Source organism: Corvus cornix, chromosome 20 (assembly GCF_000738735.6).
Source record: "Corvus cornix cornix isolate S_Up_H32 chromosome 20, ASM73873v5, whole genome shotgun sequence".
NCBI classification, from domain to species: Eukaryota; Metazoa; Chordata; class Aves; order Passeriformes; family Corvidae; genus Corvus; species Corvus cornix.
Window position 1 is genome coordinate 1,748,469 of NC_046349.1, and position 26,768 is coordinate 1,775,236.

General features: G+C 47.7%; 1 protein-coding gene across 1 annotated transcript; it reads left to right on the forward strand.

Annotated features, from left to right (window-relative positions):
* Nucleotides 1–1,993: 1,993 nt before the first annotated feature.
* On the forward strand, nucleotides 1,994–26,635 carry AHCY (adenosylhomocysteinase). Its single transcript, XM_039563502.1, has 10 exons — nucleotides 1,994–2,100; nucleotides 3,752–3,942; nucleotides 6,569–6,644; nucleotides 8,414–8,566; nucleotides 13,239–13,351; nucleotides 16,025–16,232; nucleotides 17,045–17,132; nucleotides 18,041–18,158; nucleotides 22,486–22,680; nucleotides 25,646–26,635. Exons 1-10 carry the CDS (start codon nucleotides 2,073–2,075, stop codon nucleotides 25,775–25,777), a joined length of 1,302 nt encoding a protein of 433 aa, XP_039419436.1. The 5' UTR covers nucleotides 1,994–2,072; the 3' UTR covers nucleotides 25,778–26,635.
* Nucleotides 26,636–26,768: the final 133 nt, after the last annotated feature.

The following is a 26,768-nucleotide window of genomic DNA, read 5'->3' on the forward strand; positions in this document are numbered from 1 at the left end:
AAAGATCATCTCAATCCAATCTGAGCAACCTTCCTCTTGAGCGAGATGCTCAGGGCCCCATTCAGCCTGGCCTTCAACCAGGTTCCCATGGATGGGGCATTCATAGCATCTCTGCACAGCCTGTGCCAGGGCCTAACCACCCTCATTGGAAAAAACATCTTCCTCAGACCAAAGCCAAATTGAGCTTCTCCAGTTTCCAGCCATGCCCCCTTCTCCTCTCGCCACAGGCCCTGCTGAACACTCTGTCCCCATCTTTCCCCAGGGCGCCTCCCAGTCCTGCTCGGCCGCAGTGAGGCCTCCCCGGAGCCTTCTCCCGGCTGAGCAACCCCAGCTGTCTCAGCCTTTCCTCAGAGCAGAGGGGCTCCAGCCCTCGCAGCATCTCCGGGGCCTCCTCTGCACTCCCTGCAGCAGCTCCAGGTGCTTCCTGTGCTCCGGACCCCAGAGCTGGGGACAGGGATGAGCCCTGGAGGGGCTGCAGCTTCACGGGCAACAGCGGGGAATTTTGTGTTATCCCTGGGGAGGAGCTAAACGCACTCTGGTGCAGAGGGATAAAATCAAAGGAATGAAGCCTGCACTGGACACTTTTTGATTTACAGAACTCCTTGGTATGGTATCAGGAGTGCCAGTGCACCTGCAGCACTCTTGAGTATTATACAGAAATCCTGCCATTTCCACATGTACTGATTGTCTGTGCAGGTGTCTTACTGGGATTTCTGTCTTTCTGTGGTCTGTTCATTGTAGGACAGTCACTGAAGATCCGTTGCTGCTCACCTAACAAATAATTACCCTCTTTTACAGGGTGGACTGAGAACTGGGGTCTCAGGATAAACTCTGCATTGAGAAGCATTTCAAACTTTGCAAAACAATTAAATGAGAATTTCTGTGTAATTATGAGGAAATCCTCACTCTTATGTATTTCATGTATTAAAGGAGATGGATATATCAGTGTGGCTGAAAAGTTCATCCCAGTTCATGACTGAGGCTTATGAAAAACATATTGCAGATGTTAGAACAGAAGAAAATGTGTGTGTGACCTACAGGCAAGGCCAAAGCGGGGCTGTGCCTCCTGCGTGTGTGGCAGGCATTGGCTGTGCCCAGGGGCCAGCAGCCCTGCCCAGCACCTGGCAGAGGACTGCGGCCTGGGGAGGGGAAGTTGGCTGCAGCCAAGTCCAAGGTCCAGGCTGATAGAGCTGCTCATGCCTTGGCCCCAGCTCTGCCTTGCACCTCACCAGTTGTATCCTGCCCAGTACCCTCGGCCCTGCTGCAGTGAGGGGTCTGGGTGCCCCAGGGTAACACCTCACACTGAGCAACTGTCGGATCCTCTCGGGAAAGTGAGACAGGGAGTGCTGCCTGCTCAGTGCCCACATGGCCAGGCCGGGCATCAGGAATCAGGGCTGTTCCTGGCACTGCTCTGGGACCTGCTGCAGCTTCATGTGGCTCTGGGTTACAGAATCCCATAACGGGTGAGGCTGGAAGGGACCACAGTGTGGCTTCTGGTCCAACGTCCTGGGTCAAACAGAGTCATCCCAGAGCACCGATCTGGAGTATCTCCAGTGAAGGAGACTCCACAGCCTCTCTGGGCAACCTGTTCCAGTGAGTGGTCACTTGCAAGATAAAGCTCTTCCTCATGTTCAGGTGGAACTTCCTGTGCATCACTTTCTGCCCGTTGCCTCTTATCCCATTGCTGGGCCCCACGGAGCAGAGCCTGGTCCATGCTCTGAGCCCTCCCTGCAGATAGTTATACACCGGCTCCTGTGCTGGCACCGGTAGCGGTGGGTGCAGCGGCCGCCAGAGCCTGCTCGGGCACGGGGCTGAAGCTGCGGCAGAAGTGGTAGTGGGGGGCAGGTTCTGGGGACAGGGCAGGTTCTGGGGACAGCCCAGCCCCGGGGACTCCATGCTCGCTGCCCGCAGAAAAGGCGGGCACGCGGCCGGCCCGGCCCGGAGGAAGCGCCGGCCAGGCCCAGCGCCTGAGCGCAGCCCGGCCCCGCCTCACGCTGGCGGTGCCGCCTCTACTTAAAGCGCGCCCGGCGCCGCTTCCACCTCCTCCTGTCCGCTGGCCCCGCAGCACCACCATGTCGGACCGGCTGCCCTACAAAGTGGGTGAGTGCGAGCTCTGGGCCGGCCCCGCGGGGCTCGGCGCCTCCCCCGGGCTGCGGCGAGTGCGGTGCCGGGAGCGCGGCCTCGGCGGCCGCGGCGCCGCGCTGAACGCGGCCGCGGGGGAAGGACGGCGGGTCCTGTCCACGGAGGAGCCGGGCCTGAGCCCCCGTGCGCCGGGGAAGCTGCCGCGGGGGACGGGGGCTCGGGGATGTTGCACCGCTGGGTTCCCACTCGCGGTTGTGCCGCTCTCCCGGCCCGGCCCGCCTGCCGCGTCCCTCCCCCGCCGCTCAGAGCCCTTGGCGCGAACAGGCTTCGCTCCGAAGGTGAAAGTATTTCCCATCCTGGGACCTTCGACTCATGTGCCCTGAAGGTTTTGGCGGGTGTTTCTGTATAGACCTGAAATTTCACAAAGAACCCCAGTTTTTATAAAGAGTTGGGTGTTCCTGGGAGGCTCCTTTCAAAGAAGCGAACATTAGTCTTTAAGGCTCAGATTCATAAATAATTTACCCTGGAGGCTCTGAACCTAAAATACTGTAGGATATTTTTAAAGCAGCCCTGGTAAAGGCTACCAGGCCCTTAAGAGGGGTAAGATTAAACCTCCTCCTCTTGATGTATTTGTTTCCATGGTCCTTTCCTTGCCTGTTTTCAGGCAGTTTTCAGTCCCGGTGGTGTACAGACTGTGCTCCAGTCAGCTCTAGCATGTGCAATAGCATCAGTGGCCCCAGGCTTCAGTCTGCAGCAAAATGCAATTAGCGTGTCTGTATTAAACCTGGCAGTCTAACTCCGAGTCCTGGTGTTCCTTAATGCTTTAAACAGTCTGTGTTCACGAGGTAGGTGACAAAAAAGCATCCGACTGTGGCCTAAATGGAATGGTGAACTTCTGAAATCTCTCAAAGAGCAAACCGAGTAAGAGGGACACTGTGTTGGCTGGTGCTGTAGAGTTGATGCATCTGGGCATTACCTGCTTAACCCTAGTGGTTTTAAGGCTGGGGTTGGACATCCATGGTGAGTGCAGTGAGCCTGTCAGAAGCCTCTCTTGCTCATTTTTTGCTGGACTTTTCTGCTATAGATCCTTTTTACAAAGGTAGAAGCAGACGGGCAACTAAGGTAATTATGGTCACTTAAAATAATTTGTGTGTATCCAAGGACCTGCAGCTTTGCTGTGAGGAGGGGGAGCTGAGCTGGGCACTCAGCTCCTGGTGCACTCTTAGGGAGCATTCTGTGTGTGGGAAGCCACTGCCCTACAGCCACCCCCTCCCCACATGCAGGTCAATACTGTGGAAGTCAGTCCCTGTAGGAAGTGTTGGATGCTCGGGCAGTGTCTGTAAGAAGAGCTTAAGGCTGTGGCTTACTGAATTAATGAGCTTCAGGATATCTGTGCACTAGATCACAGTTGATTTATACCTTCTTGCAGTAGCATGCTTTTTGCAGAGGGGCTTGTAGGTTTGGTCTAAACTCATTTGAAAGCCTGTGAGGGAGGCTATTAAACCAGGGAGTAACTGGTTTAATAGGATATATTTCCTGCAGCTCTGACTCCCAGCTGTTGCTGGGTGTTCAGTTCAGCTGTTGCAGCCAGTGCCTACCCACAAGTGTGTGAACAGATACCAAGGTCTCAGCTATTCAAACTCTGACACCTGTCCTGCTTCTCTTGCAGCTGACATCAGCCTTGCAGACTGGGGTCGCAAGGCCATTGAGATTGCGGAGAATGAGATGCCAGGGCTGATGAAGATGAGGGAGATGTACTCTGCATCCAAGCCCCTGAAAGGTGCCCGCATTGCTGGCTGCCTCCATATGACTGTGCAGACAGCAGTGCTCATAGAGACCCTCATCGTGCTGGGGGCTGAGGTAACGTGGCTCTGAGTTTCTCTCTCAGCTCTTGGGTAACTCTCTGCCAGGTCACTGCTCCTGCTTATGTAACACCGTATGGAATCCTGGCAAATGTCTGTACTCTTTGGAAGAGGCTGCAATCTCCACGTGGATGGATTATGTCTTCTCTCCTTGAGCAAGAAACTTGTTGCCTGCCCTGAGCAATTCTGGGGTGTGTGTGTTCCCTGTGGACAAGCTGCAGCTTTGAGTGCCTGTTGTGCCCTGTGTGCAGTGCCCTGGGCAGTGCCCACAGCTGCTCCCACATAGCCGGGCTGTGCTTGGACTTGCAATGCTGTGGCTGCTCGTGCTGCAGCTCTAGGGACTGCCTCCAGCACAGATTAGCCTGTATTAAGAACCCCACAATGCCCTGGTAAAGTCAGCAAAATCTAATGAAGCTTTCTGAGGGCTGTGCTGGCTTTTGAGCTGTGCAGGAAAACAACAGGGATGCAGTGTGGCTCAGGGACCAAGGGCTGGCCAGTTACTCTCATCCATATTAAAGTCTGAGATACTTAGAAGCCAGTTACTGCCTTGTGTCCCATGCCTGACTGGCTGAATGAAGTCCAGACATCACAGCTGAGTGTTCAGGGCATGAGGAGAGCCAGGTATCTGAGCACAATCTGCATTGCTTGTGTGCAGAGCAGGGAGCTGGCTGGATTGTTAAGTATGTATATGATCTGAAGTTCCTTCTTCCTGCAGTTTAGCTGCCTGAATTCAGGCTGCCCAGAGGTGCCCTATATGGGAGCTCTCTCTGGGAACAGTTAAGAACTGAGCAGTGTCATGCTGATTGAAAGGCACTGGGAGAAGGGGAAGTTTTCCTCTGTAGCAGTGAAGGCATTTCCTCAAAAAGAGGAGGAGGTAGGTGTGGACAGTGTGCCAGCTCAGCCTGGGCAAGGTACACGCTGCTGTGCAGGCGCTCCCCAGCCTGTTCAGAGCTGTCCTGTGGCTGCAAATGGTGCAGTGCTGAAGGAGAGCTTTGATGTGGAGGTCCAGTCCTGGCTTTGTTCCAGCCACTCTATGTGGAACTCTTGTCCGTCCACAGGATTTACAGGAAACCAGTAGCCATTGAAATTTGGGAAGCTCCTTGCTGCTCCTGTTGGTTGCTGTATCCCAGTATGGCTGGCTTAGGAGGCAGCTGTGTGATTATTTAACATTGCCAAGCTGCTTTAAGCTGAGCACAACCCCATCTGAGTCATTCAGGGAGGTACCTGCAGAGACTTGGTTCCTCTAAGAATGTTGTGGTTGTAGCTTTGAAGGCGTGTGCTGCTGTGTTAACTCCTTGTCTGATGCCTGTGGATTAGTTGAGGCTTTAATTTGAGTTTTGATTCAGCCCTGGTTCATCTGTTCTGTCAGAACTTTGGTGCCAAGGAGGGAGGAATGAAACCGATGAAATCATATCCCATGTAATGAGAATGTAGCTCACTGCAGCACAGCAACGTTAGTGTCCCTTTTTTGGCTGGGATAACAAGGATAGAGTAAATGCTCTGTGCTTCAGAGTGTAAGTTCTAAATTTGTAACAAAAACCAATCCTTCCCATAACCAGTGATGTAAATACTAGGGTCTGAGCCCATCAGGTGTGCCAGTTAATCTAGGTTCTATGTCACTATGACAAATCTCTATCAAGTCTGAAGTGTAAACAATATATAGGTATTCTGTGTACTTTGAATGTCATGACACCTTTTGATGTCATCTGTACTGGTATGGGAGAAACTTGAAAAAACCCAGGTGAGGAGGTACAGCTTTAGGTTATGGATTCTGTTTTCCTGTGCTCCTTCCAGGTGTGTTTTCATGACAAGTGTTGGTTGTGTAGGCTGCTTCCAACTGCAGCCCTTACTTCAAAATGTCACTTATTGATCAAGTGGGATGAGTATCTGAAAGCAGGCTGGATGGTTGTGCCTTGTTGCCCTCTCTCCTCAAGCTCTTTAACCAGTGAATATGCAAATAGCTGCCAGTCAGCCCTGTGGGGAGCAGAGGGTATGTGGCTGTGATGTGGTGCTGTGAGCTGCAGTAGGTGTGCAGATCCTTTTCAATGCAACTCAGCAACATGCTGTTGCTTTTCTAGGTGCCTGAACCTAGTTATGAAATCTGAGGAAAACACTTAGCTCAGCTGGAAAAGCTTCCATGACTGGAGCACAGAGTGGGAGGTGGGTGAGCATAATCTTAGAGAATGCCTGGATTGAGTGTAATGTTTCAGCTGCATTTCTGACTCATGTGAGTGTCAGCAGGTGTGTTGCTGCATGTCCATACCTTCAGTAGACACTTGCCATGGGGCTGTTCTGAAAAATCTGACCTTTATTTGACCAAAACTTCCCAAACCCATGCTGTTGGGCACCCCTGAAGATCTGGAGTATGCTCTGGCTGTCGGGGAGAAGTGCTTGTGAGATGGCTGAATATATGGCACAGCTAAAGCTCATTCACCTTCTCTCCATGTGACATTATTTTCCCTTAGTCAGACACCCAGTTTTCAACTTATCTTTGCAGAGCTACTGAAAAACGCAGGAATCTGCACTCATTTCTTTCTGCTCTTGTTCCCTTTTTAACTCCCGTGTTTGGTAGAGAGTGTCTGATATCTCAGAACTTTGTTCAGCAAACAAAACTTGTTTTCCAGGTACAATGGTCAAGCTGCAACATTTTCTCCACACAGGACCACGCTGCAGCTGCTATTGCAAAAGCTGGTATCCCTGGTAAGTTTTCCATGTTCTGGTTTGGCTCTGAGTTGGGCTGTACTGCCTGTTCCTGCTAAATCAAACTGTGTACACATTAAGCTCTTCTGAACAAGCTTGAGGATGGAAACAGCCCATCAGAAGCAGTGATTGTTACAAACCAGGACATTTGATTCAGACTGTATTGCATCAGCCTGTGCACAGGTCTCCCAGCAAAGGCTGCTGTTGAGCTCTGTGTTACCCAGCTCATCAGCGCTGGGTGATTAAATGGAGTGGTGTATAGGTGTGTGTAGCTGGAGGTGTTTGGTGCTTTCCAGCAAGCTCTGTGCTAAATAGGGGTTGGGAAAGGCAAGGGAACTGCCATGTGCCCTGTCACAGTGGCAGGATCAATACCCAAGATATTTTTAGGCTAGAACTAGCCCAGCTGTGTTCCTGCCTGATATCCCTTAAGTGCTGTATCAGGATTGCTGCTGTCTCGTTACTGTCACCTTCCAACAAGCAGCAATTCCTCCCAGATCAGTAGAAATACCTGAAACTGTCTGCTGTGTAACTCAGCTTAAGGAAATGCAATCCTCAGTGCTGGAAACTGCATTACCTGAGCCCAGCTGCTGGCAGATGCTAAATCTGATTTCTGGCAGCCTGGTTCTTTGCTTTGGGAGGGGTCTCTCATTTCTATTACAATTAACTATTGCCACAAGTCTTTCCTCATCTGTGGCACATTCTAAGGCAGCAATGTGATCCCTTCATCAGCTCCTTTGGCACTACCAGCTTCAGGCATTGCCTCTGGCGTGGGATGTCAAAGAGCCATGTGCGATTTTTTAGATGTTGAGTTGTCTTCCTCACTGCTTTCAACACCCAAAACTCAACTGAAGAGCCGTTTACAGGTTGAGTGTTTGTCAAAGTGTTTGACCTTTGTCCTTGGTATCCTCATTTTTGGAACTTGCTCTCTTTGTTAATATTGTACTTCTCATACTAAATTTATGAGATCTCAGAGGAATGCTGGTCCTTTGGCTTCAATATGAGATCCTGACACACTTTCCTTTAGAATAGGTAATTGCATGATTGGCTCTTCATGGCTCAAGGTTAGTTTTCTGTATAAACAGTGAAAACGTGACAATTTAGCCAAATGCTGGAGTGTGTAAATAATGTGCCCACTATGTGTTTGAGTGGCTGAGTACCTCTGAGGATTGAGTATATCATGAAGACAGTACAGATGCCTGGAAAGACACAAATCCTGGTGACTGCAACATGCCAGTGGTGGCAGCCTGTTGCTGGGGCTGTACTGACATAGAAATACACCCTAGTTAGAGCAGTTAAGGCACCTCAGCTTGGATTTTAGTGCTGGGCTAGAGATTAGAATTTAAACTCAGTTGCTGAAGAGTTTATATTCTGCTGCTTAGCTCATGCTGAAGTCTGGTCCCTCTTATCTGCTGTGCTAGAAAATGCTGTAGTTGTGTTTTCATTTGTCTGTATCAATATGTCTAGTGGCTGTTTCTAATGAGTGGGGTGTTGCGGATGTGAGTCTGCTTTAGTTTGCTTTGTCTTCTCCTTTTTAACATGGAAGAAGAATGAGAGCAATGAAGTCTCAACATTTTGACCATGTTTGTGTCTTGGAACAGTGATTATTCTGAGGTCTGTTTTTCAGTGCAAATGTCTTTGCTTGCCTGCAGGCACAGATAATCATCTGTCTGTCAGCTGCTACTGGGAGCTGCTGATGAAATCTTCCTTTGGCTGCTTCACTACATGCTGAGTAAGAAACTGGCTAATGGTGTGCGTTTGTTCCCATGCAGTGTTTGCCTGGAAAGGGGAGACAGATGAGGAATACTTGTGGTGCATCGAGCAGACCCTGTACTTCAAGGATGGGCAGCCCCTCAACATGATTCTGGATGATGGTGGAGATCTTACCAACCTAGTTCATACCAAATACCCACAGCTGCTGAAAGGTGACTCATGTTTTATTTTCACAGGCACAGTTCTGCTTAGGGGACTATTTGGGGGGATGTTTTCTGCAGGAATTCCCTGCTGGTGTAAAAAAGGGTGGGGGATGAGGGACAGGCATGTGCAAACAGGCTGTGAGAATTCCTTACAGTTCAAGACCAGAATCTGTTACCTGGAGGAGCTGTTTCCACCTCTGCTCTGTAGCCCATAAGCTGCAGTGTCCTGTCATGGCCATCCTTTACTGTGCCCATTACCTGAGAATGACCACTGCTGTCATGCCAAAAGCTTCCTGGAAGTGGGCTGTGTTCTAGAACTGCTCAGTGTCTGCTTGCAGTTAACGATTTTCCATTAATGCGTTTCTTACCCATCTTCTTAGTGCAGTTCTGAATGAAGTCATGACCACCTGTAGCCTTCCTTGGAAAAGGAACAGTTTTCTACCTTAAATACTCATTCTGTTTGTCAGTGAAGATGCTGATGGAGTGAGGGTTGGCACTCTTGCTTTGATTTGCCTTCAGTGCAAGTTAGTAAAACTGATCGGTGTGGTGTTGCTAGCCTGTGTTTATGTAAAAGATTTATGTGAAGGGAATTTGGCATGACCAGGCTGATCTGTGCCTGGTGAGTATGACAGACTCTTCTTAGCCCTGCCAGTGTCCATCAGCTCTGCTGCAGCAAGATGTGGGTGCCCAGGGTTGTTAAAGGGCACGTTTAGTTTGGGATGTGAAGGAAATTGGAAGGTAATACAGTGGGGTGTGGTGGCGCTTTCATAGAGGTGCGGTAGCTGTAGAAGCCTGCTGGATCAGCTCTCCTCTGACTCGTGCTCTGCTTTAGTAGGAAGATAGGAGGAAAAAATCTGAAGGTGGCAGGTGGTGAGTGGGGCTGTGTGAGGGGAGTCTGGGGCTCTGCTCCTCATCCATGTGTTGCTGCAGGTAGGAGCACCAGGAAGAGGGAAACACTCTGTGACAGGCTTCACTTTGTCCTTCGTCCTCAGCCTGATGTCACTCATAATCCAACACTCAACATCTTTGTGTTATTTAAACTGTAATGAAAGGTTTTCATTGGTCTTTGCTCAGCCTCTCTTCCATCAAAGGTCTTGTGCTTCCTGGGTTGCCTCTGTGTGATGTTCATGACCTCTTGCTTTTCCCATGTTTGATGCCAAGAAATACCTCAATTGGTCATCCCTCTTTGTCTTCCGTGTGTTTTCAGAGGCCAAAGAAAGTATTTTCCATGTTCATTCTCTGTTTTCCAGGGTTGTTTCCCTGCCGTGCACACCTTGGTTAGTGTCCTTGTTCCCAGGGTCTTTGAGCTGAGCCCCTTTCACTTCCAGCCCTCCTGTTGTCCTTATTTCTCCTCTCCAGCCCTTTCCACCCTCTTGCTTGTCTTGTGCTCCTGGTGTGGGAGGGACTGGCATAATACAGTGCAGTAGGACAATGGCTCTTGCACTGTCTCGTGTCTTGGCATCCATCTGTAGTCTGCCTCTGAAAAACATCCCTACTGCCTGGATCTGCTTCCTAAATTCATAGGAATGGCTCTTCCTCTGGAGTTTTAAAGAGTCCAGGGAGGATGCAATACCTGTCAACTTTTCCCTTCCCAAAATGTGTGGCTGTCTGCACTGGCTGTAGTTGAAAACCTCCTTGCAGCAGTTCAGTAAATTAAGACCAATCTCTGCAGAGGGGAGCAAACTTGATTTGTTTTACTTTCCAGTCCCTTGCTCCTTGGAAACAGCAAAACTTCCAGAATGGACCCACAGAGTAGAGTCTTGATCTCATTTATCTGAGCTTTGTGCTTAGCCCTTTGCTTATATGAAGCAGTGTAGTATCCAGTTTTGGTATCTTATAGCTAACAGAGGCTAATATATCCTAAGGGCTTGTGGGGATATCTGACCTCTGTGGAGGTGGAACAAGAGTGACATTGGCAGAGCATGCACAGTGTGTGGATTGTGAGCACAGGAGACATTTTGGCATGAGGCAGCTGAAAGTGCCAAATTCAATTTGACAGTTAAGGGCTGGAATAAGTTTTCTGGGCTAATTTTAGAGGGAATTGTCTTCCATGCTTCAGCTGCTTCTAAATTAAATAGTTCAGTCCTAGTGTGCAGCTAACAGTTGAAAGTAGGATTCCTTCAATTAGGAGATGGGTTAAATATGTGTGTGGAACTGTTCGGTAAGCTTCCCCTCTCCTGAAGTATGCCTGCAGTTAGAGGGCAGAATGGCCTTTGTACTGTTGGCTTATTCTATTAAGCCAAATGCCCTTAATACCAAGATAAATAAAAGTAGGAAGGGGGAAAATGAGAACTGACCAAAGGGGAAAGGCATCTGTGCAAGGGAGCTCTCTGGCATCCGTGCCAAAGACCTGTGTGGAGAAGATTGGCTTGTTTGTGATTTCATTCATCAGATTTGCTCATTGCTCAGGTCAGAAATATGGGGGAGCAAAGCAGGTCTGAGAGTTTAGTAGGGCTGTCTCAGTTTAATTCAACCTTGTCCTTGCTGCAGGCCCTTCTCTGCTCCCCAGTCACTCAGGCATTGACCATGAGTGGTGTAGGCAGCACTTGGGGCAGCTGCAGAGTGGTTTAGACCAGCTGTAGATGGCACCTGGAGCAGTGTTCGGGTGCCTCCAGGGAGGGGAAGTTGTTGGCATACAGGATGTGAGGTCTGCTTAGTGCCGTGGAAGGATAATCTGTTAACCTCAGGACTGTCATCTTTAGAGCCTTTGAAGGATGAGGACTGTCTCCTGCTTGACAGATACACCAGAAGAGAGAGAGGGCAGGTTTGAACTGGACGTTCCTGCTGCAACCTCCAAAAGCTTTCCTTCACAAGGGGATGACTATCCTTGATCCAGGCAGTTGCTCTGGAAACTGATGCTTTTTGGAGACTGTCTACAGATCCTCCGTTTCGCTGTGCATGAGGCTGCACTGTGAACTTTAAACTGTCCTCTCCCCTCCTAGCAAGCCCTAAATATGCCAAAGCCTCAATGCATTCCCTCAGCAGGTGACCATCAGGGGAGTGGGGCTACGGAGGACTCTGTGGTGAGACACAAGTGATGGGGATCAGTCAGCCTAATCATAGAATCACAGAATGGTTTGCTTTGGGAGGGACATTTTAAAGGCCATCTAGTCCAACCTGCCTGCAATGGGCAGGACACCTTCAACTCGGGTTGCTCAGAGCCCCTTGAATGTTCCCAGGAATGGGACATGCAGCACTTGTCAGGGCAGCCTATGCCACCCTCATTGTAAAAAAAAAAAAAAAAAAAAAAAAAAGCTGCCTTATAGCTAGTCTGAATCACCCTCTTTCAGTTTAAAACCATCCCCCCTTGTCCTGTTGCAACAGGCCATGCTAAAAACAATGTGTCCCCATCTTATAAGCCCCCTTCAAGTACAGAAAGGCTGCAGTGAGCTCTCTCTGGAGCCCTCTGTTCTCCAGGTTAATCAAGTTCTTCTAATGCTGTTGGTCCAATTTCCTTTATGTGCCACAGAGTGGTCTGGGGAGCAACAGAAGGGTCTCATGGCTCAGTCTCAGGCTTTACCTGGGCTTGGACTAGCTCACACTGGGTTTTTTGAGCAGTGAGGACAGGTTTGGACTGGACTTGGCATCTGTGGGTGAGCAGTGCCCTGAGAGCCAGGAGGGCCCACCGTGTCCTGGGGGCATTGGGCGCAGTGTTGCTGGCCAGGCCAGGGAGTGGATTGTTCTGCTCTGCTCTGGGCTGGGGCAGCTTCACCTTGCATATTGTGTGTGGTTTTGGTCACTGCAATATAAGAACGATATTAAACTGTTAGAGAGTGTCCAAAGGAGATCATGAGGATCATGAAGGGCCTTGAGGGGACGCCATATGAGGAGTGGCTTGAGGGCACTTGGTCTGTTCAGCTGGAGGAGACTGAGGGGAGAGCTCATTGAGTTACAACTTCCTCGTGAGGGGAAGAGAAGGGGAAGACACTGATCTCTGCTCTGTGACCAGTGACAAGACTCAGGGAACAGCTGGAGCTGTGCCAGGGGAGGGTCAGGCTGGGTATCAGGGAAAGAAAGGTTCTTCCCCCAGAGGGTGCTGGGCACTGCCCAGGCTCCCCAGGGAATGGGCACGGCCCCGAGGCTGCCAGAGCTCCAGGAGCGTTTGGACAGCGCTGCCAGGGATGCCCAGGGTGGGGTTGTTGGGGTGTCTGTGCAGGGCCAGGAGCTGGACTGGGTGATCCCTGTGGCTCCCTCCCGGCTCAGGACGTTCTGTGGGTCTGTGGGGGCCGGGCTGAGGGGCTGCCCCGGGGTGTCAGCAGAGGGCGCTGCGGCGCCGCGGAGCGCGGCCGGGGGCGGTGCCGCCGCTTGTGCCGGAGCTGCTCCGGCCCCGGGCACCGATCCTGGCACCGATCCTGGCATCGATCCTGGCACCGATCCTGTCCCGCTGGGCAAACCAACCCCGAGGGGCTGCGGCAAAGCACCTGCCTACCTTCCCCCAGGAGCTGGGCTGCTACAGCCTGCTAGGGAGTCCGGGCGTACAGCACCAGAGGGTGCAGAGGTGTGTGGCTCTGAAGCGCATCCTCTGGTGTTTCTGCAGTTGTTTGAGGGTTTTTATCTCTTCCTTGCTCTCTGCCAAGGGTTTGCTTAACTTAAGCCTCTAGGAGTTGCTCCCAGCACCTGGACATCCTGGTTTGCACAGCATTGACTCCAGCTAAGGTGAATCCTTTTACTCTCCCCACAGGAATTAGAGGTATTTCAGAAGAGACAACCACTGGGGTTCACAACCTGTACAAGATGAAGGCCAACGGGACCCTGAAAGTTCCAGCTATCAATGTGAATGACTCTGTCACCAAGGTAATACAGAACGAGCCCTTCTGCATTTTTCTGCTCTCTGACCAGCTTGGTGTTGGGATGTTGTCATTCCCGTGAAAGTATTCCTTCTCTTGCTGAGCTTCTCCTGATCTGGGTTGGAACAGAGATTTCCACCATAGCCTTAAAGTGAGCCCTTGATGTCTCTAATGGGACATGCCATTGTAAATACCCTGCTGTCAGGACCTCGAGAGCTTTTTGTATGTAAGAATGTACATTCTTCTGCTATTTAATAATAAAGGTGAAAACACCTTTGGAGGTCATGGCTGCGGAGGCACAGTCAGTACCTGTGGCAAGGAGCCTGTCCTCATTCTGAGCAGCTTAAAGCCCCCCAGTACGTGTCAGGTAGCAGCTGGAAAAGCGATCGTGACTTGCATGAGCTTGTGCTGGTTAGGGTTGTTTGGTCAGCCTGTGGTTGATCTCTGTGAGCAGCAGTTGCAAAGGAGAGGGCAGGAGGGAGATATTTATCCCTTGCTTAGCTTTGGTACTGCTGCCGAGATAAACCCTGGTGAATTGAGGATGAAGTGAAATGATGTTTAAAGGGTGCTCGTGCTTTTTGGCTGCAGATGAATTATAGTGGGAATTAAAGGTATACTAAAGGTTTATGTATCTTGGTGTTTTTTAAATCTAATTACTGAATCTATTTCAAGTTCCCATGCAAACATAATCCTGGTGGGTTGGCAGTTCTCCTGTTTGGCCTGCCTGTTCTGCAGTTTGCTGTCTCCTTTTTGCTCACTAAGATGCACCTGACACTTACTTCATAGGTAGTGGGCTGGAATCCAGTTCATGTTAGAAGAAGTTTATTCCTTTACATCCTTTTCACCCAGATTTGTGCCTCTTGCATAATAATTATTAATACTGTTTAGTAGATTTGGAAGTTCAGATGTTTCTAACAAAGCCTCTTGAAGGGATTTGGGATCCTAGTGCCAAACAAGTGCTTGTTTTCAAGTACTGTTTGGTATTTATACAGTACAAGATTTGCACTAACCACAGTTAGAGATCTCTGGGAAAATGTGCAACTGAGCTGACAAATTCTGCTCTCCTAGTCTGATATTTCCACTTGGTGCCAGGTTCCTGTGCTGACATTTGGGGAGAGGAGGCAGGTACAGCAGCCAGTTCTGTTCTTCCCTTCTGCCACTTGAGTGTATTTTGGGTGGGACAGATGTCTGCATCCAGCACTCTGCTCTCTTGCCTGCATGGGAATACACAGACACCTGGAAGGCTTTGATTGCAGTTGGGGGATTTGGTGATGGGGAATCAAATCTGATGATGCTGTTTTCCTCCATGCTGCAAGGAAAATCTGCAGGACTAGGAAAGAAGGATACCAACTGGCACTAGCTTTAGAATTTGAAGGATTGGTAACACAATTTTCTGAAATATTAATGGCAGATATGCCTCTGATAATGTTTATAGGCACTGAGTCAGAACTTCTGGATCTGAGGTATAATTTGTTACACTTTGGCCAATTTCTGCCATGGGCAATTTATCCCATTTCTATTCATACTTAAAAGAACTGCAGGTGTTGTGGGTGCACCTTCCACTAGACCAGGTTGCTGCTTCTGGGAATTTAATCTTAAGATTACCAGTAGCAGACAGCGCTGTGTTAAGTGAAAGCAAGAAGAATTGCTGCCCTAAGGCTGTAGAAAGCTAGCACAGACTTTGAGACCAGAATTTTGCTGTGAACAGTGAATTCTTCTCCTTGGAGAGCACAGCAGAACATTAGTAGCGAGCCAAACTTTAAAAAAATTCTTGGGCTCTGTAACTCCCCAAATAATTAAATCTGTTTGTCCCTCTTCCTGGTCAAAACAAAAGGTCCAAGGAGAAGAAGGCATATTAGAAAAACCAGTACAGCAAGGTGTGTTTCTGAGTTTAGGAAGGTGTTCAAGGACTGAAGTAATATTTAATGTCTGACTTAGCTGGGCAGTTTTGATTTGAGAATCTGGCTGTTAATGTCATGTGATAATGTTACAGTAGGAGGATGTTGTGTGATGGGGCATTAGGAGATGAAAGCCAGGGGTTCCTGGTTGCAGTGACCACTATTGTGAGTGGCTGCTTGCTGGATTTTTCCAAATCTGAGCAATAGTGAGGTCTTGACAGTGTTAGGGTAGCTCTTCATGGAGGAAGAAATTCCCATGGGGGAATTTTGATCTTCTGGGTCTGCTGGAACCAGTTTCTCCTGATTGATGTGGGCAGCTTGCTACTCTGCAGGCTGGACATGTCTTGCAAAGATAAGATGATGTGCTGCTGGTGTGTTTTGCCTTCCTGTGGCACTTGGTTCAGTTATTATCTGATAACCAGCAGCAGGGAACTCATGAACATCTAGTTTAGAAACTCAGACCTGCATTGGTGTGAAAGGCACTTGATAAATTTAGGTTACTGCTAACAAGTTTTTAACAAGTCCAACCCCTGGTCAGTAGACACAATGAAATTTATGAAATGCTTCTCACCACGTTGAAGCCTGTGTCTGATATAACTCCCTAGACTAAAACTGGATAAATAGAAACCTCAAACCAAGTTCTCTAATTCCTGTCCCTCATGGTGATTAAAGTATTTAGGTGACTCTCGTAGTACTTGCACATAAGTCCATCTTCTTTCTCTAAGGAAATTTCACTTGAGTGGCTTTCCTCTATTCTGAAACTGCTCCCTTTCCTTCCTCAGAGCAAGTTTGATAACCTTTATGGCTGCAGAGAGTCCCTCATCGATGGCATCAAGCGTGCCACAGATGTCATGATTGCTGGGAAGGTGGCAGTGGTGGCAGGATATGGGGACGTGGGCAAGGGCTGCGCCCAGGCCCTGCGGAGCTTTGGAGCCAGAGTCATCATCACCGAAATCGATCCCATCAACGCGCTCCAGGCAGCCATGGAAGGTGGGAGCTGAAGCAGAGCAGGAATTCAGGCATCTGACAGGGTCTCTGCACATGCAGTGTAGAGCAATAAATGAGATCCGGCCAAGAAAGGTTCAGTGGGTTTCAGCCCTGTGCCTGCTGAGGTACAGTTGAATCCAGTTTAACTGTAGGAATCCCTTCCTTGCAGTAAGGGAAGGAGTTGGTTACTAGAGGCTTTGAAGATGTATTTGGAGTCAAGGATTCAGAGACCAACCATAGTGTGGGGTAAGGCTGAGGGAGTGTCCTCAAGTTGTGCAGTTCTAACCTCCAGCATGGGATAAGACTTCACTGGAATTAAAACAGTAAAAAATGCCAGGCCTTATGTTTGGTAGGTTTTTTTTGGAGAACCAATGCCATGCTCTCTCTTTTTCCAGCTGAGCTCAGGGCATGCTCTGGAGCTGTGCTCCTTCTCTTCTGTGGGTGCCTCATGTAACTGTGCTTCTTGGTACCAGTTTATTCCATTTCTGTTCATACCTGACAAGAATTGCAGGTGTGGTGGGGGCACTTTTGCAAATTCAACCCCCTGAATCCAGTCTGAGTCCTGTGCCAGACTATACCTCTGGACATTGAATGCATAGATCCGCAGATTTAGAAAGGATGAGGGATGAATGGGTTTTGTGCCTTGTTGGTGTTCAGCAAGACCAGTATCCCACTACCTTGCATCATCCCTAGGCCAGGTGTAAGCAAAAACATTTGACTCATTCTCTCTCGGTACTTTTCTACTTCTAGTATTGTGTCCCACTTGTTAATAAATGTTGGTGGTTGTGTAGAAAAGTAACCTTTTCTCTTTTTAGGGTACGAAGTTACAACCATGGAGGAGGCCTGCAAAGAGGGCAACATCTTTGTCACCACCACTGGCTGCACTGACATTGTGCAGGGCAGGTATGGCTTTAGTGAAAAAGCAGCCAGTTGCTTTAGTGAAAGCATACCTGTACAGCCAGGTTTCTTTTTTTAAATACAACCATAACCCGTCAGCAGTACGGTGAGGGTTAGCACACAGTGATCTCTGGATGTCAGAATTTAGCATGAATTTAGTGAGAAATTAAGCCTTTGGTCTTTCAGTTTTGTTGGATGTTGCTAGATTGCAGTTGTTCCTGGCTTATGGAATGTAATGATGGAGAAACAAAAGCTGCAGAGGGATAAATTGACTTTTGGAGAATGAGGGCTTCAGGGTTGAATTCTGTGTTAGGCCAAACAAATGTGAACAGAAGAGGAGGCAGGTAAAGGTTGAAAGTGATTGCATCTGTGGATGCATATAGCAGCTGAAACCAGCCTGTTCTCAATGAGCTGCCCTGCAGTGCTTGGTTACTGGTGCTTAGATCTCAGTTTATAGCCCCAGCTGCACACAAACTCCTTCCTTTCTTTGCCATTGACTGTACATGTTGTAATAGAAGATCAGATTAGGTGGGAGGAGATCAGGCCATTAATGTCTAGAGATGTAAATCTGCTGGGAACTTCAAAGTCATGAAGAAAATGATTTCTTCTCTGTAAGAAGGAGAATAACTGCATTTGTTTTGACCAATTGAACAAAATTTTATTACTTTCTATATTGGGGAAAAGTACTTTCTCTCCAGTAAGCTCTTATATCCTTGGGAAATGTCCTTCCCTGGAAGCTTGGAAGTCTTTTCCAGTAGACTTCTCATGCCTGGAGGGGCTACCAGCCCCTCACACCTTGTGAGAGTCAGTGCAGTTACTGAGCTGGGCACTTGTCAGGGCTGTGGATTGGAGCATCTGCTGAGGGAGAAAACTCTGTGGATTAACTTTTGGTACAACTTTTTTTTCTTTTGCAGGCACTTTGAGCAGATGAAGGATGATGCCATAGTGTGTAATATTGGCCATTTTGATGTGGAAGTTGATGCCAAGTGGCTGAATGACAATGCAGTGGAGGCAGTGAATGTCAAACCTCAGGTGAGGCAGCCTTTGCACAGGCTCTCCTGCTGGAAAAAAGCAGTAGCTACTCAGTGTCCATTTCTAGAAAGGAGATTTTCTCTTCAGGTTCTTTGGTGTTTCTAGCTTTGTTGGAAGCCACTGTTGCTCTGGTCAGAATGCAGATTCTGCTTACCTGGAACAAGTTGCACATGATATTCTTGGGTTGGCATCAAAGCAGTTGTTTCCAGCCAGTGCCCAAGTCCCTCAGGGTGACCTCTGGTGCCTGGTATGGATACATTTTTCTCCATGTGTTCCCTCTTCCTTGAGAGATAGGAGCTCACCCTTAGTACTGGTTGTGTAGACAATTAATTGCATCAAGTCCATTCCTTATGGGAAGTCAGCTTTGATGTTTGGGGCATGGGCAAGAGGGTATGCAAGTGTGCTTGCTTTGATAGCCCTGAGCTGACAACAGTGCCAGATTTCAGCTGCAGAAAGCAAGTTAGATGAGGAATACAGAGCAGACCATTAGAGACTCCGTAAAACTTAAGAGCAGAGCCCATAGATTGCCTGGTGCCTGGTCTGAATTTCCTCTTGTGAAGCTGTTTGCTCATGTACTGCTCAGCAGCAGAACAGTTGTGGTCCTGAGGGAATGTCAATGGAAAGTCTTTTGGGATTCTGCCAAGGTTTGAAAAAATTCACACCTCTTTGTTTTCAAAGTGTGGTGTGTTGTTTTAGTCTACTCTGAGATTGAAACCTCAGGAAAGCCTATCTGGAGCTCTGCCAAACTTGGGTTTCTCTTCCATACTTGGTGGCTTCATTTTAGAAACCTGTGTGGGCAGACCAGGCAGGATGTTTTATCCTTGCTCAGATTGCACGTCCACCATGCATTTGCTTTAAGCTGTGCCTGTAGCTACACAAGGAAAATCAGAATCTGAAAACTGCAGCTTTTCAACTGTCTTAAAGCAGAGGAACAAAACTGAACTAGATCAAAACCGTTTTGTGGCACCAGCATTGAAGGAGAACATCACATAAATCGAACCAAACTTTACCTGACTTGGTGTGGCACTTCTGGCTATCTTTGAAGAGGGAGTGTTCTTGCTGATAGCAGGATTCTGGGACAGGTTTTGTACTTTTTAATAACACCACACCCAAACATAACTCTCAGAGCTCCATCTGTCCTTCCAGTTTTCATAACTCCCCTGTGGCTATTGGTCACCCACATCAAAGTCTTACTAAGCAGTTGTGAGGGGTAAGTTGGGACACTTTGCATGGCCTTAACCAGGTCTGAAGTTTTACCCTCAAGTTCTCACTATGTTCAGGTTCGTTCTTGCCCATGGCTGTAGTGGAGCTGCCTGTGCTCAGCAGCTCTTGTCCTAGAGGAGCCCACAGGTACCTGCCTGCTTTCTGGTAGCTCAGGTTGTTTTAAAACTAAACCTTGAACTGCTTGAAGAGTAAACACTGTTGAATGTTCAATTGGGTGTTAATATGGCACCACACAAACTACCTGCACAGAGGCAGTAAATTCCTTTTTGTATGCTTTGCTTTGAGGAGCCAGTCTGGCATTGATGAGAGTGCAGTAAGGTGCAGTGTAGTCCCAGGTGTGAAAACTGTAACAAGTTTCTGGTATAAAAAAAAAAATTAAATTACCTTTTGAAAAGAATGGAATTGGGGTCAGGGTTGTCCATATGGATTAATGCTGAAGAAATCTAATGTTCTGAATATTCCAATTTTTACTAAAACCTGGCAGCTGCTTTTCTGTGTACTGAACCAGAGAGGGGAATATAATATCAAGAGCAAAAATCCCTGACTTTCTATGAAGACATCTGTCTCTTGATGAGAGGATTAATGTCAGAGCTGAGGGTTGTTACCTTCAGCTGGAGGTACACAGTAATTGAGACCATGTCCAGCATGGAAGTTTCAGTACCAGTGCTGGGCAGATGTAAGAGATATTTAATACTTCAGTAAGAAAAACATCTTAGTGTGCCATTCTGGCTCATGTGACGCATTCAGAGGACAGTTAAGGAGGAAGTAGGCTTATTACTGAAAAGCTGGCAGGTTGGTTTTGCTCTGGGTTTGCACCGCAGCCCTGCTCAGCTGGGTTTGGGTATCAGAGACTGACCTGCAGCACAAACTCAACTCGAGAGGGGAAGGGAAGGTCAAGGTCAATGAACTTCAGCTCATAAATAAATTATTCCCATATAGTGTGCAGGGAAGTGCAAAGCAGGCAGAAAGTCCAGAGCCAGGTAAATTCCAATGGGAAAAAGGAGGAGGCATTTGTCTGTGTGTGGAAAGGAGCTTATTGCTTGGGTAACTTGAATTCTACTTCTGGAGCAATTTCCTGAGCTTATGAATGAGCCTGTTTATCTGTCTGTATATGAGATGTGTTTCCACAGTACTGACTTAAGCCTCTGCTGGTACCACTACTACTTTGTATTTATTTTTGTGCATTAATTTTACATTTTCTATGTTCCCTTGTGCATTGAATGACCCTGTTAGCACAGGTTGCTGAAGGTGTGGGGTTCTGTGCACAAGCCAGGAGCTGTCCAGGGGCAAGTTGTGTGGCTGTTATATAAGGATATAAGATTTTGACACCTAAACTGCCCAATTCAGACTTCAAAACTGAAATGCTACTTTAACTGCTCAGCTATCTTTTAGTAGTTCAATCTGTAAATGTAATGTTTGTTGTAAGTAATACTGTAGCTGTTCTTGGGATTTTTCATGTTCTGCTTCCCATCTGGTTCCTTCTTTGTTTTGTTGCTTCCTCCCATAATCTCCTGATGGCCCATATGGTGTTTTTTGGGTAGATGGAGCATGTCACTGGTGGTCCACCATGGAGAATTTGCATCCAAAATGATAGCTGCAGCTGCTCAGTGGGGATTGTTCTCACCCCACCTGAGTGCTGAGTGCTTTTGGGCAGGAGAAAGCAAGACTGCTTTAGGGCTGCCCTTTGAGGTGGTTACTGCCTGCATGTGTTGTGCTGAAATCACAATCTGTCATGTGATCTCAAGAAGCAGAAAATGGTGCTGTGATTGAAGCATAGCTGAGGCAGGCAGGTGGAGGCACAGACCTGCTCTGAAGGCAAAATACCTGTTAAAGAAAAAATGGTTTGGATGGGTTTGCTCTTGACATCTCTGCTAAAGTCCTGCACAAGGATGTTTTTTCAGAAGATGGTATTGTTACACTTAAAGCCTCATCCCATGTGGCTTTTAACTTACAGGCCAAAACTTTAAGAACAAAATTGAAAATGATGCATTTTACTTAATATTAAATAACTTCTGGCTTCTAAAGTTTAAATACAGCTGTGGAGAGGGACCCTTTTAGGTCTGTCACAGTTGCTGTTCTGTGCTAGCAGAAGATAAATGCTCTGAAGCATTAGGTTTTGTTAAAGTGTGTTGCTGATTGTGTTTTAAGTATTTCCAAACTGCTCTGCTCCCAAATGCCTGGTATGACATGAGCAATAAATATCAGTTAATACTGAATATTCTTGTGACTTGTGGGCCATATTGGTGTTTCATTAATTGGTTTAATATTGTAACCTCCTCCAGGGTAAAGGCAGGGCAGAGAGGAGCTAGTGAGAGGTGGAAAGGAGAAGCAGGGTTGAGTTTTACATTGCAGGAGTCCAGTTTGGCCCAGGTAGTTGGGGCACATGCTAAGTGACATTATCTCCTGAGCTATGTGGGACAGTGACATTATCTATCTCCTGAGCTGTGTGGGACTCTTAGAGCTGAGGACCTGTCTCCTTAGCCCATTTGAGCCTGGATTCTGTATGCAAAGTCCTGCTCTCCCTGGTGTAGCTCAGGGAGGATCTTATGTGTGGTCCCCCAAGAGCAAAGGAGGGTACACCAGGAGCCAGGACAGCTTTTTATTGAATGTATTGGCCTTGCAGAGGTGGGACCAATTCCGGGGGACCTTCAGCACCTGAGGGCTCTGGCTGTTATGCTGTGTTAGATGCCAAGGCTCTGAACTGCTGCATGCAGAGCTGTTCCCTCTTCCCTGTCTCCCCACACCAGTTGTGACCACTGGGCATAGATGAACTGGGGTTTACTGCAAGCAGCATGTTCCCACCACAGCTGGCTGGGACTGCACGCACGTGGAAAAGCCAGGAGAATTGGGGAGCTGGTTAAATAAATTGGGGAGCTGGTTAAATAAATTGGGGAGCTGGTTAAATACAAAGCAGATGCCAAGATGGGTGTGCTGTGAAGCGCAGGGTTGCTGCAAGCTTTGCAAACACTGGCTGGGATTGAGGGAGGGGTCTCTGGTACAATTAAAGTGCTGCAGTGCTGGATTGCTGAGAGGGAGGGAGGCCCCCCAAGCCCCCCAGGTTCGCCCTGTGCCTGACGTGGCTGTGGCACCGCTGCTCCCACAGGTGGATCGCTACACCCTGCGCAATGGCCGCCACATCATCCTGCTGGCCGAGGGCCGCCTGGTCAACCTGGGCTGTGCCATGGGCCACCCCAGCTTCGTCATGAGCAACTCCTTCACCAACCAGGTGCTGGCACAGATCGAGCTCTGGACCCACAGTGACAAATACGCCGTGGGGGTCCACTTCCTGCCGAAGAAGGTGAGTGACAGCCACGCAAAGGTGCTGCTAAGGAAGCCAACTTCAGGTGTGGCTTTGTTTGGGCTTGAACTCATTTCCTGATGAAGGTTTTTGTTGCAAAGTGGTTCTGTCCTTCAGAGGATGTTTGGCTTTGGATGTGCTGGGTATGGATGAGCTGTTCTTTTGTGTGCAAAACTGGGACTTGCCTGTCCTGTGATAGAACATCCAGGCACTTTTTGACTTCTCTAAGGTGCTGGGAAGCCCTGTGCTGCCTCAGGGTAGTTGGAAAGCTTCTCCCCATCAGCTTGTTCCTTCCACAAGCTTGTCCAACAGCAAAATGTAGTGGGCAGAGTTGAAGCTGGAGTGAAACTGAATCCCTTTTACTGTGGGTGGTAAGAGTCCTGATCCCATTTGCACCTGAGAGAGGGTTATCACAATCTGGTTCTAGTAACTTCACAAAGTATAAATGACAGATTTCCTTGGATTTCCCTTTAAATTTATCTCTGCATTCTTTGTTCTTGGAAAAGTCTGGATCGTGTCACAGCTTGCAAATTCCTTTTAGAAAACTAACCTGGTTTTAATTTTTCAAAACAAGACTGAGAATTTGAGATGGCTCATGGAAAAAGATGCTGGAGTTAAATCACACTGCCTTTGGAACTCACTGCCAGGTGTGAGAGCAAGTGTGAAAATACTTTCCATTTAGGAAGTAGAATGTGTATGTAATGAGGTGTTTTCTGAAAGACTTAAGTTTCCAAACTCATCAGTTAAGGATCAAGCAAAGCATACCAGAAATGCAGTGTAGGAGTTGATCAGGAAACTGCCGCATAATTGTCTTCAAAGGAACAGTCTTGTTGACAGTTCTTGTGAAAATGATAGCCCAGTGTTGTTGATTAAATGTGGTTTCATCCTCTCACTGAATAACAATTTTTAGTAAGCATACTTGAACTGGAAATGAAAAGTAATGCCCAGAGCAGTTAAACGTGAAGTTGCCTGTTAGGGGAGCATATGGCAGTGATCTCAGGTTCATCCACTGTGACAAAACACTCTTGACTCTGTGCCTCCCAGCAGGCTTGATTCAAAGAATAAAGCAGTCTCCTTCTCAGAACCAACAAAGAACTTTCTCTGATAATGTTCTGGGCTAGTGCCTTTCCTTGTTCTGTGCAATTGCTTTGAGGTCCAAATGTAAAACTTACCAATTACCAAGTACCTTACACAGAACTTTCTTTGACTGCAGGAATATTGCTTTGCTCAACCATTACAAACGAGCACACATTTCTGCAATGTGTATTCCTGGAAATCTACGAAAACTCTTATCTCTGTGTTCTTGACACCAAATATGTCCTGCCTGCTCAGCTTTGATTTTAAGATGAGAATGTCTGCTTACCTTCATCTAAATTTGTGTGTCTCTTATATCTAAGTCTTGAAGTCCCCAAGCTGTCCCAAGCAGCTTTGAAACAACTGATCCCTGCTGCAGTCTGAAAACCTTGTCAGGGACTCAGTTCCTTTTTAAGTGGGTGCAATCTTGTCTTAAATTCACTGGTAATACACATATGAGAGCTTTGTCTGTCAGTCTAATCAACAAGATATGAATCCAATTTCTGACCCTCCTTTATTTGTTTCATGGTATCCAGACAGGATGTACTAGGCTTAAATACTTGTTTCCCTTCGAAACACAGGCGTTCCCTTAGGTTTTCTTTCTTTCATGGTTTACCTGACTCTTTGGTGGATTTCATTGTTCACTTCCACATTATTCAACCATTTCCTCTTAGGTTTCTAATTTTCTCTTGTCACCTTTGGCTCTGCTGGTTCCCAAGAGATGCTGGCAGTTCTGCAGTGGTTACTGTGAGCAGGCTGAGCTGCAGTGAGTTACACTCTGTGCACATGGAGCTTTTTACCTGGTTCATGGGATTACTTCAGAGTAGTGGCTTTGTTACCACAGTCCCTTGGAGGGGGAGATCCAGGACTAGTTTTTGAATCATTTAGGCCCTGCTGGTTCCCACAAGCTGCAGGTTTGGCCCTTGACTGTTTAGTTGATTTACTGCCCTTCAGTTATATTGCAGCCTTTCATGTCTACTTAACTAATGTGAGGGAAATATTGCCAGTCTTTGCTATGTTGCTGGGATTTAGACTTACTTTGTATCTGTTTCTGTAGCTATGATTGCCTGTTTTTTGCAGGAATTACAAATGGTCAAACTTGTCCTTGATGCCTGCTTGTGCTGTCCTTTCTACCTCTGAATATCCCCTGTGCCTGTACATCCCCCTCTGACACAGCAGCTCATTCACCATCCTCCTGTTTCTTCTGTACCAAGCTCCTGGAGCTCCTTAACTGCCTTCTAACTTTATACATTCTCCAGTTTCTTGAGTTTATACACCTGCCTGACACCTCTGGGATAGAGACATTATATCAACCTTTCTGAGCTTGTGTCCTACAGCCCACCTTGGTTTTATTCTTCATGAAGACAGTGCCAGCAGATACAAGTAGTCTTGCTGAATTGGAGATTCTGGAATAAATTTCATTATTCATGTGCCCCTAACATGGGATATCTGGAAAGGACAGGAATTTTTTTCCAGTGTTAGGACTTGTAGGATGACAGTGCAATATGTCCAGGTGTCTTTGTAGTGGAAACTGGGGCTTAATCATCCTAGCAAACTGAATATTCTTATCTCTGAAGAGTTTGATCTCTGTTCTTTGCTTGCTGGATGGATGTGAATGTGTAAATGAGATAGAAATGGGTTTGATTGTATAAAATTTTGTCTCGCTTAAACTTAACTTGTCTTCCTCAAAAGCACAAGGCTCTTCCATCTGAGTGCAGGTCTGTGCTCAGACAGGTGAGGGATGTTGGCAGGAGCAAAGCTGTGTCAGTGTAAGTCCCCTTTGGGGCTGCTGTTGGTTTCCACATACTCATTTCTCCCTCTGGACTGTGATGTCCTGAACTAATAGGGCTCTGTTCTCTTAATATTCTTGTCTCAATGTTTTGTTTTCTAGCTGGATGAAGCTGTGGCTGCTGCTCATCTGGACAAGCTGAGTGTGAAGCTGACGAAGCTGAGTGACAAACAGGCCAAATACCTGGGTTTGTCCAGAGATGGGCCCTTCAAGCCAGACCACTACAGATACTGAGCAGGTGGCACTACCCAAAGACCAAAGTGCAGGGATACAACCTTCCAAAGCTCTTGTGTGTGCTGGGCTTCTGAGGACAAGCCTTTTGCCATTTTCCTCTCAGTGCTGCACAGCCCCTCCTCTTACCAGGGAACCTTCAGGGCCCTGTCAGTGGAAGAGGATCACTGACTCCTGGAATTAGAATTGGTTACTTAGCTATTGTCACAGTGAAAAGGATCCCATGCACCTTTTGTTGGTTTCTAATGCTCCAATAAGGGGAGCAGGACAGAAGGTGGCTAAATGAGAATGTGTAGTCTTGCCACACAAGTGGCTGACAGCTTTGAACAGGCTCACCAGTGAGGTGGGGAACGGTTTCTGCAGGGAGATGCTTTTGCCATGTCCTGCTCCAATCAGGTGAATCCCATTAGGAGACTGGCAGTGCCAGGCCCCTTTCCACAACAGTGCCCTGGTAAAAGTGCATATTGTGAAACTGGAGGAAATAGGGGGGATGTGGGTTGCTTGGTCTCTGTGCTATAAAATCAACTTAGCCTCCTACCCAGAGATAAGAGCTGGAGTTTTTTCCTGGGTTAATTTACTCCATTGGTTTTGGTCAGAACAAAGACCCTTTTGTGCTTGTGCCATACCAGCTTGAGGAGGGGTGAGGCAAGAGAGACTTTTAGCAGCCTTACCAAGTGTGTTGTGAACAGCTGAGGAGCCACTGAGGGGATGGTTGGGTTTAGGGTCCTTGTTCAATCCTTTGCAGACACCAGCAGCACACTGCTACCCCCAACTTGATTTCTCCGAGTTGTCATGTCTGCTGTATCATGTTTGTCACTGATGACTTCAAGTGCTTTTATTAAAGATCTGACTGTGGCCTGATTTGTTTTGTGCAGTGAGATGTTTTGGGGTTTACCATGGGTTTGTTTACCTTTGTGTGATCCTTAAGCTACTGAAAATACTTAATGTACCCATGTGGGGTGTCCTCCAGGCAAAAGTCAGTGCTGGGGCAACT

Coding starts and splice junctions, on each gene's coding strand:
- AHCY (XM_039563502.1), top strand. CDS start 2,073: ATGTCGGACCGGCTGCCCTACAAAGTGG. Junction 8,567..13,238: donor ATACCCACAGCTGCTGAAAG/GTGACTCATGTT, acceptor CTCTCCCCACAG/GAATTAGAGGTATTTCAGAA. Junction 13,352..16,024: donor TGAATGACTCTGTCACCAAG/GTAATACAGAAC, acceptor TTCCTTCCTCAG/AGCAAGTTTGATAACCTTTA.